At 37.5% G+C, this 11,800-nt stretch overlaps 1 protein-coding gene across 1 annotated transcript in view; it reads left to right on the forward strand.

Annotated features, from left to right (window-relative positions):
• Positions 1-11,800, forward strand: part of LOC149984753 (TGF-beta receptor type-2-like) — a 100,480-nt gene that overhangs the window by 62,912 nt on the left and 25,768 nt on the right. Inside the window, exon 7 of the mRNA XM_090216059.1 lies at positions 10,741-11,046. Within this exon, the coding sequence (XP_090072185.1) occupies positions 10,741-11,046 (306 nt within the window). The remainder of the gene's footprint in view (positions 1-10,740; positions 11,047-11,800) is intronic.

Consider the following 11,800-nt stretch of genomic DNA (forward strand, 5'->3'; position numbering starts at 1 on the left):
ACTGTGTTGTTCACTAGTTCTAGATTACAGAGATACATACTGTGGTGTCCACTAGTTCTAGATTACAGGGATACATACTGTGTTGTCCACTAGTTCTAGATTACAGGGATACATACTGTATATTGTTGTCCACTAGTTCTAGATTACAGAGATACATACTGTATATTGTTGTTCACTAGTTCTAGATTACAGGGATACATACTGTGTTGTTCACTAGTTCTAGATTACAGAGATACATACTGTGTTGTTCACTAGTTCTAGATTACAGAGATACATACTGTGTTGTCCACTAGTTCTAGATTACAGAGATACATACTGTGTTGTTCACTAGTTCTAGATTACAGAGATACATACTGTATATTGTTGTCCACTAGTTCTAGATTACAGAGATACATACTGTGTTGTTCACTAGTTCTAGATTACAGGGATACATACTGTGTTGTTCACTAGTTCTAGATTACAGGGATACATACTGTATATTGTTGTCCACTAGTTCTAGATTACAGAGATACATACTGTGTTGTTCACTAGTTCTAGATAACAGGGATACATACTGTGTTGTCCACTAGTTCTAGATTACAGGGATACATACTGTGTTGTTCACTAGTTCTAGATTACAGAGATACATACTGTGTTGTTCACTAGTTCTAGATAACAGGGATACATACTGTGTTGTTCACTAGTTCTAGATTACAGGGATACATACTGTGTTGTTCACTAGTTCTAGATTACAGGGATACATACTGTGTTGTTCACTAGTTCTAGATTACAGGGATACATACTGTATATTGTTGTCCACTAGTTCTAGATTACAGAGATACATACTGTATATTGTTGTTCACTAGTTCTAGATTACAGGGATACATACTGTGTTGTTCACTAGTTCTAGATTACAGAGATACATACTGTGTTGTTCACTAGTTCTAGATTACAGAGATACATACTGTGTTGTCCACTAGTTCTAGATTACAGAGATACATACTGTGTTGTTCACTAGTTCTAGATTACAGAGATACATACTGTATATTGTTGTCCACTAGTTCTAGATTACAGAGATACATACTGTGTTGTTCACTAGTTCTAGATTACAGGGATACATACTGTGTTGTTCACTAGTTCTAGATTACAGGGATACATACTGTATATTGTTGTCCACTAGTTCTAGATTACAGAGATACATACTGTGTTGTTCACTAGTTCTAGATAACAGGGATACATACTGTGTTGTCCACTAGTTCTAGATTACAGGGATACATACTGTGTTGTTCACTAGTTCTAGATTACAGAGATACATACTGTGTTGTTCACTAGTTCTAGATAACAGGGATACATACTGTGTTGTTCACTAGTTCTAGATTACAGGGATACATACTGTGTTGTTCACTAGTTCTAGATTACAGGGATACATACTGTATATTGTTGTTCACTAGTTCTAGATTACAGAGATACATACTGTGTTGTCCACTAGTTCTAGATTACAGGGATACATACTGTGTTGTTCACTAGTTCTAGATTACAGGGATACATACTGTATATTGTTGTTCACTAGTTCTAGATTACAGGGATACATACTGTGTTGTTCACTAGTTCTAGATTACAGAGATACATACTGTGTTGTCCACTAGTTCTAGATTACAGGGATACATACTGTATATTGTTGTTCACTAGTTCTAGATTACAGAGATACATACTGTGTTGTTCACTAGTTCTAGATTACAGGGATACATACTGTGTTGTTCACTAGTTCTAGATTACAGGGATACATACTGTGTTGTCCACTAGTTCTAGATTACAGGGATACATACTGTATATTGTTGTTCACTGTCTCTAGATTACAGGGATACATACTGTGTTGTTCACTAGTTCTAGATTACAGGGATACATACTGTATATTGTTGTTCACTAGTTCTAGATTACAGAGATACATACTGTGTTGTCCACTAGTTCTAGATTACAGGGATACATACTGTGTTGTTCACTAGTTCTAGATTACAGGGATACATACTGTGTTGTCCACTAGTTCTAGATTACAGGGATACATACTGTATATTGTTGTTCACTGTCTCTAGATTACAGGGATACATACTGTGTTGTTCACTAGTTCTAGATTACAGGGATACATACTGTGTTGTCCACTAGTTCTAGATTACAGGGATACATACTGTATATTGTTGTCCACTAGTTCTAGATAACAGAGATACATACTGTGTTGTCCACTAGTTCTAGATAACAGAGATACATACTGTGTTGTCCACTAGTTCTAGATTACAGGGATACATACTGTGTTGTCCACTAGTTCTAGATTACAGGGATACATACTGTGTTGTCCACTAGTTCTAGATTACAGAGATACATACTGTGTTGTCCACTAGTTCTAGATTACAGAGATACATACTGTATATTGTTGTTCACTGTCTCTAGATTACAGGGATACATACTGTGTTGTTCACTAGTTCTAGATTACAGGGATACATACTGTGTTGTCCACTAGTTCTAGATTACAGAGATACATACTGTATATTGTTGTTCACTAGTTCTAGATAACAGAGATACATACTGTATATTGTTGTTCACTGTCTCTAGATTACAGGGATACATACTGTGTTGTTCACTAGTTCTAGATTACAGGGATACATACTGTGTTGTTCACTAGTTCTAGATTACAGAGATACATACTGTATATTGTTGTTCACTGTCTCTAGATTACAGGGATACATACTGTGTTGTCCACTAGTTCTAGATTACAGGGATACATACTGTGTTGTTCACTAGTTCTAGATTACAGAGATACATACTGTGTTGTTCACTAGTTCTAGATTACAGAGATACATACTGTGTTGTTCACTAGTTCTAGATTACAGGGATACATACTGTGTTGTTCACTAGTTCTAGATTACAGGGATACATACTGTATATTGTTGTCCACTAGTTCTAGATTACAGGGATACATACTGTGTTGTCCACTAGTTCTAGATTACAGGGATACATACTGTGTTGTTCACTAGTTCTAGATTACAGAGATACATACTGTGTTGTTCACTAGTTCTAGATTACAGAGATACATACTGTGTTGTTCACTAGTTCTAGATTACAGGGATACATACTGTGTTGTTCACTAGTTCTAGATTACAGGGATACATACTGTGTTGTCCACTAGTTCTAGATTACAGAGATACATACTGTGTTGTCCACTAGTTCTAGATTACAGGGATACATACTGTGTTGTTCACTAGTTCTAGATTACAGGGATACATACTGTATATTGTTGTCCACTAGTTCTAGATTACAGGGATACATACTGTATATTGTTGTCCACTAGTTCTAGATTACAGGGATACATACTGTGTTGTCCACTAGTTCTAGATTACAGGGATACATACTGTATATTGTTGTCCACTAGTTCTAGATTACAGGGATACATACTGTATATTGTTGTCCACTAGTTCTAGATTACAGGGATACATACTGTGTTGTTCACTAGTTCTAGATTACAGAGATACATACTGTATTGTTCACTAGTTCTAGATTACAGGGATACATACTGTGTTGTCCACTAGTTCTAAATTACAGGGATACATACTGTATATTGTTGTCCACTAGTTCTAGATTACAGGGATACATACTGTGTTGTTCACTAGTTCTAGATTACAGGGATACATACTGTATATTGTTGTCCACTAGTTCTAGATTACAGGGATACATACTGTGTTGTTCACTAGTTCTAGATTACAGGGATACATACTGTATATTGTTGTCCACTAGTTCTAGATTACAGGGATACATACTGTGTTGTTCACTAGTTCTAGATTACAGGGATACATACTGTGTTGTCCACTAGTTCTAGATTACAGGGATACATACTGTATATTGTTGTCCACTAGTTCTAGATTACAGAGATACATACTGTGTTGTTCACTAGTTCTAGATTACAGGGATACATACTGTGTTGTTCACTAGTTCTAGATTACAGGGATACATACTGTGTTGTTCACTAGTTCTAGATTACAGGGATACATACTGTGTTGTCCACTAGTTCTAGATTACAGAGATACATACTGTATATTGTTGTTCACTAGTTCTAGATTACAGAGATACATACTGTGTTGTTCACTAGTTCTAGATTACAGAGATACATACTGTGTTGTCCACTAGTTCTAGATTACAGAGATACATACTGTGTTGTTCACTAGTTCTAGATTACAGAGATACATACTGTATATTGTTGTCCACTAGTTCTAGATTACAGAGATACATACTGTGTTGTTCACTAGTTCTAGATTACAGGGATACATACTGTGTTGTTCACTAGTTCTAGATTACAGGGATACATACTGTATATTGTTGTCCACTAGTTCTAGATTACAGAGATACATACTGTGTTGTTCACTAGTTCTAGATAACAGGGATACATACTGTGTTGTCCACTAGTTCTAGATTACAGGGATACATACTGTGTTGTTCACTAGTTCTAGATTACAGAGATACATACTGTGTTGTTCACTAGTTCTAGATAACAGGGATACATACTGTGTTGTTCACTAGTTCTAGATTACAGGGATACATACTGTGTTGTTCACTAGTTCTAGATTACAGGGATACATACTGTGTTGTTCACTAGTTCTAGATAACAGAGATACATACTGTATATTGTTGTTCACTAGTTCTAGATTACAGGGATACATACTGTGTTGTTCACTAGTTCTAGATTACAGAGATACATACTGTATATTGTTGTCCACTAGTTCTAGATTACAGAGATACATACTGTGTTGTCCACTAGTTCTAGATTACAGGGATACATACTGTATATTGTTGTTCACTAGTTCTAGATTACAGAGATACATACTGTGTTGTTCACTAGTTCTAGATAACAGAGATACATACTGTGTTGTTCACTAGTTCTAGATTACAGGGATACATACTGTATATTGTTGTCCACTAGTTCTAGATTACAGGGATACATACTGTGTTGTTCACTAGTTCTAGATTACAGGGATACATACTGTATATTGTTGTCCACTAGTTCTAGATTACAGGGATACATACTGTGTTGTTCACTAGTTCTAGATTACAGGGATACATACTGTGTTGTTCACTAGTTCTAGATTACAGAGATACATACTGTGTTGTCCACTAGTTCTAGATTACAGAGATACATACTGTATATTGTTGTCCACTAGTTCTAGATTACAGGGATACATACTGTGTTGTTCACTAGTTCTAGATTACAGAGATACATACTGTGTTGTCCACTAGTTCTAGATTACAGAGATACATACTGTATATTGTTGTCCACTAGTTCTAGATAACAGAGATACATACTGTGTTGTTCACTAGTTCTAGATTACAGAGATACATACTGTGTTGTCCACTAGTTCTAGATTACAGGGATACATACTGTATATTGTTGTTCACTAGTTCTAGATTACAGGGATACATACTGTGTTGTCCACTAGTTCTAGATTACAGGGATACATACTGTGTTGTTCACTAGTTCTAGATTACAGGGATACATACTGTGTTGTCCACTGTCTCTAGATTACAGGGATACATACTGTGTTGTCCACTGTCTCTAGATAACAGGGATACATACTGTGTTGTCCACTAGTTCTAGATTACAGGGATACATACTGTGTTGTTCACTAGTTCTAGATTACAGGGATACATACTGTGTTGTCCACTAGTTCTAAATTACAGGGATACATACTGTGTTGTCCACTAGTTCTAGATTACAGGGATACATACTGTGTTGTCCACTAGTTCTAGATTACAGGGATACATACTGTGTTGTTCACTAGTTCTAGATTACAGGGATACATACTGTGTTGTCCACTAGTTCTAGATTACAGGGATACATACTGTATATTGTTGTCCACTAGTTCTAGATTACAGGGATACATACTGTGTTGTCCACTAGTTCTAGATTACAGGGATACATACTGTGTTGTCCACTAGTTCTAAATTACAGGGATACATACTGTATATTGTTGTTCACTAGTTCTAGATTACAGAGATACATACTGTGTTGTCCACTAGTTCTAGATTACAGAGATACATACTGTGTTGTCCACTAGTTCTAGATTACAGGGATACATACTGTGTTGTCCACTAGTTCTAGATTACAGAGATACATACTGTATATTGTTGTTCACTAGTTCTAGATTACAGAGATACATACTGTGTTGTCCACTAGTTCTAGATTACAGAGATACATACTGTGTTGTCCACTAGTTCTAGATTACAGGGATACATACTGTGTTGTCCACTAGTTCTAGATAACAGAGATACATACTGTATATTGTTGTTCACTGTCTCTAGATTACAGGGATACATACTGTGTTGTCCACTAGTTCTAGATTACAGGGATACATACTGTGTTGTTCACTAGTTCTAGATTACAGGGATACATACTGTATATTGTTGTTCACTGTCTCTAGATTACAGAGATACATACTGTGTTGTCCACTAGTTCTAGATTACAGGGATACATACTGTGTTGTTCACTAGTTCTAGATTACAGGGATACATACTGTGTTGTCCACTGTCTCTAGATTACAGAGATACATACTGTGTTGTCCACTAGTTCTAGATTACAGAGATACATACTGTATATTGTTGTTCACTAGTTCTAGATTACAGGGATACATACTGTGTTGTCCACTAGTTCTAGATTACAGGGATACATACTGTGTTGTTCACTAGTTCTAGATTACAGAGATACATACTGTGTTGTCCACTGTCTCTAGATTACAGAGATACATACTGTGTTGTCCACTAGTTCTAGATTACAGAGATACATACTGTGTTGTTCACTAGTTCTAGATTACAGGGATACATACTGTGTTGTCCACTAGTTCTAGATTACAGAGATACATACTGTGTTGTTCACTAGTTCTAGATTACAGGGATACATACTGTATATTGTTGTTCACTAGTTCTAGATTACAGAGATACATACTGTGTTGTTCACTAGTTCTAGATTACAGGGATACATACTGTGTTGTTCACTAGTTCTAGATTACAGAGATACATACTGTATATTGTTGTTCACTAGTTCTAGATTACAGAGATACATACTGTGTTGTTCACTAGTTCTAGATTACAGAGATACATACTGTATATTGTTGTTCACTAGTTCTAGATTACAGGGATACATACTGTGTTGTTCACTAGTTCTAGATTACAGAGATACATACTGTGTTGTCCACTAGTTCTAGATTACAGGGATACATACTGTGTTGTCCACTAGTTCTAGATAACAGAGATACATACTGTGTTGTCCACTAGTTCTAGATTACAGGGATACATACTGTGTTGTTCACTAGTTCTAGATTACAGAGATACATACTGTGTTGTTCACTAGTTCTAGATTACAGAGATACATACTGTGTTGTTCACTAGTTCTAGATTACAGAGATACATACTGTGTTGTCCACTAGTTCTAGATTACAGGGATACATACTGTGTTGTTCACTAGTTCTAGATTACAGAGATACATACTGTGTTGTTCACTAGTTCTAGATTACAGGGATACATACTGTATATTGTTGTTCACTAGTTCTAGATTACAGGGATACATACTGTGTTGTCCACTAGTTCTAGATTACAGAGATACATACTGTGTTGTCCACTAGTTCTAGATTACAGGGATACATACTGTGTTGTCCACTAGTTCTAGATTACAGGGATACATACTGTGTTGTCCACTAGTTCTAGATTACAGGGATACATACTGTGTTGTCCACTAGTTCTAGATTACAGAGATACATACTGTGTTGTTCACTAGTTCTAGATTACAGGGATACATACTGTGTTGTTCACTAGTTCTAGATTACAGAGATACATACTGTATATTGTTGTTCACTAGTTCTAGATTACAGGGATACATACTGTGTTGTTCACTAGTTCTAGATTACAGGGATACATACTGTGTTGTCCACTAGTTCTAGATAACAGAGATACATACTGTGTTGTCCACTAGTTCTAGATTACAGAGATACATACTGTGTTGTCCACTAGTTCTAGATTACAGAGATACATACTGTGTTGTTCACTAGTTCTAGATTACAGGGATACATACTGTGTTGTCCACTAGTTCTAGATTACAGAGATACATACTGTGTTGTTCACTAGTTCTAGATTACAGGGATACATACTGTGTTGTTCACTAGTTCTAGATTACAGGGATACATACTGTGTTGTTCACTAGTTCTAGATTACAGGGATACATACTGTATATTGTTGTTCACTAGTTCTAGATAACAGAGATACATACTGTGTTGTCCACTAGTTCTAAATTACAGGGATACATACTGTATATTGTTGTTCACTAGTTCTAGATTACAGGGATACATACTGTGGTGTCCACTGTCTCTAGATTACAGAGATACATACTGTGTTGTTCACTAGTTCTAGATTACAGAGATACATACTGTATATTGTTGTTCACTAGTTCTAGATTACAGAGATACATACTGTGTTGTTCACTAGTTCTAGATTACAGAGATACATACTGTGTTGTTCACTAGTTCTAGATTACAGGGATACATACTGTGTTGTTCACTAGTTCTAGATTACAGAGATACATACTGTATATTGTTGTTCACTAGTTCTAGATTACAGAGATACATACTGTATATTGTTGTCCACTAGTTCTAGATTACAGGGATACATACTGTGTTGTCCACTAGTTCTAGATTACAGGGATACATACTGTGTTGTTCACTAGTTCTAGATTACAGGGATACATACTGTGTTGTCCACTAGTTCTAGATTACAGGGATACATACTGTGTTGTCCACTAGTTCTAGATTACAGAGATACATACTGTATATTGTTGTTCACTAGTTCTAGATTACAGGGATACATACTGTGTTGTTCACTGTCTCTAGATTACAGAGATACATACTGTGTTGTTCACTAGTTCTAGATTACAGAGATACATACTGTGTTGTTCACTAGTTCTAGATTACAGAGATACATACTGTGTTGTCCACTAGTTCTAGATTACAGGGATACATACTGTGTTGTTCACTAGTTCTAGATTACAGAGATACATACTGTGTTGTTCACTAGTTCTAGATTACAGGGATACATACTGTGTTGTTCACTAGTTCTAGATTACAGAGATACATACTGTGTTGTTCACTGTCTCTAGATTACAGAGATACATACTGTGTTGTCCACTAGTTCTAGATAACAGAGATACATACTGTGTTGTCCACTAGTTCTAGATAACAGAGATACATACTGTGTTGTCCACTAGTTCTAGATAACAGAGATACATACTGTGTTGTCCACTAGTTCTAGATTACAGAGATACATACTGTGTTGTTCACTAGTTCTAGATTACAGAGATACATACTGTGTTGTTCACTAGTTCTAGATTACAGAGATACATACTGTGTTGTCCACTAGTTCTAGATTACAGGGATACATACTGTATATTGTTGTCCACTAGTTCTAGATTACAGGGATACATACTGTGTTGTCCACTAGTTCTAGATTACAGAGATACATACTGTGTTGTCCACTAGTTCTAGATTACAGAGATACATACTGTGTTGTCCACTAGTTCTAGATTACAGAGATACATACTGTGTTGTCCACTAGTTCTAGATTACAGAGATACATACTGTATATTGTTGTTCACTAGTTCTAGATTACAGAGATACATACTGTGTTGTCCACTAGTTCTAGATTACAGAGATACATACTGTGTTGTCCACTAGTTCTAGATTACAGAGATACATACTGTGTTGTTCACTAGTTCTAGATTACAGAGATACATACTGTGTTGTTCACTAGTTCTAGATTACAGAGATACATACTGTGTTGTTCACTGTCTCTAGATTACAGGGATACATACTGTGTTGTTCACTAGTTCTAGATTACAGAGATACATACTGTGTTGTTCACTAGTTCTAGATTACAGAGATACATACTGTGTTGTTCACTAGTTCTAGATTACAGAGATACATACTGTGTTGTCCACTAGTTCTAGATTACAGGGATACATACTGTGTTGTTCACTAGTTCTAGATTACAGGGATACATACTGTGTTGTCCACTAGTTCTAGATTACAGAGATACATACTGTGTTGTTCACTAGTTCTAGATTACAGAGATACATACTGTGTTGTCCACTAGTTCTAGATTACAGGGATACATACTGTGTTGTTCACTAGTTCTAGATTACAGGGATACATACTGTGTTGTTCACTAGTTCTAGATTACAGGGATACATACTGTGTGGTTTACTGTCTCTAGATTACAGGGATAGGATGTAGATATATTCTCTCATACTTCAGTCTGAGACTGACATCGTTAAAGTCCTTTAGGGTGACTTCCAAATGACAGGTGTTGTACATAACAAAGTCATCAACAATTGGATCATCTCTAACCAATCAGAGGTGTCAAAGCTACCTTTACCCACGTGTGTTCTGGCTCTGGCCCAACCCGTCTGGTTTTCTGGACCAATCAGAGGTGTCATAGCCACCTTAACCCACGTGTGTTCTGGCTCTGGCCAAACCCGTCCGGTTTTCTGGACCAATCAGAACAGTTAGAATGTGTTTGCGTGTTAGTCTGGGAGGAACTCAGATCCAGACTCATTGTGGAGAAGAAACTCCTGTCCGTGGGCGTGGCTTAGCGTCAGGCAAACAAACAGACCTGCCACCTTTAAGCTAATTGTTTCTTTCTAACTGTTTCTCAACACTGTTGGTGTCTTTTTGTCCGTTGTAGATGTCGAAGCAGTACTGGCTGATCACAGCCTTCCACCCCCGAGGAAACCTTCAGGAGTACCTGACCCGTAACCTGGTCTCCTGGGAGGATCTACGGGGTCTGGGCGGGTCCCTGGCCTGCGGGGTGGCACACCTTCACAGTGACCACACGGCCTGCGGGCGACCCAAAGTGCCCATCGTACACCGCGACCTGAAGAGCTCTAACATCCTGGTGAAGCAGGATCTGACCTGTTGTCTGTGTGACTTTGGACTGGGGCTCAGACTGGATAACACCATGACAGTGGATGATCTCGCCAACAGCGGACAGGTGAGAGGAAACTGGTCCTGTTGTTGATGTAAACATTACAGCCCTTATGACACTGTCGGTAGACGGCCTTGTCAACAGTCTCTAACCGTGAGAGGAAACTGGTGTTGTTGTTGTTATTGTTTACAGTGTTGTTTCTGATGTAAACATAAGACCTTACAAACCCTATAACACAACCTGTAGTCTACATCCTGCTGTTCAAAGAGGGTGGTGTTTTATAGAGATATCAGAGTACTGAGTAAGATGCAGCCTTACGTCCCGCTGTTCAGAGAGGGTGGTGTTTTACAGAGATATCTGAGTACTGAGTAAGATGCAGCCTTACGTCCCGCTGTTCAGAGAGGGTGGTGTTTTATAGAGATATCAGAGTACTGAGTAAGATGCAGCCTTACGTCCCGCTGTTCAGAGAGGGTGATGGTTTATAGAGATATCAAAGTACTGAGTAAGATGCAGCCTTTACGTCCTGCTGTTCAGAGAGGGTGGTGTTTTACAGAGATATCTGAGTACTGAGTAAGATGCAGCTTTACGTCCCGCTGTTCAGAGAGGGTGATGGTTTACAGAGATATCAGAGTACTGAGTAAGATGCAGCCTTACGTCCCGCTGTTCAGAGAGGGTGATGGTTTACAGAGATATCAGAGTACTGAGTAAGATGCAGCCTACGTCCCGCTGTTCAGAGAGGGTGATGGTTTACAGAGATATCAGAGTACTGAGTAAGATGCACCTCCCTTTCAGTGTCAGACAGTCACTAGAATGGGATTTC

Source organism: Oncorhynchus mykiss, chromosome 2, assembly GCF_057628025.1.
Source record: "Oncorhynchus mykiss isolate SJ-2025 chromosome 2, ASM5762802v1, whole genome shotgun sequence".
NCBI lineage: Eukaryota > Metazoa > Chordata > Actinopteri > Salmoniformes > Salmonidae > Oncorhynchus > Oncorhynchus mykiss.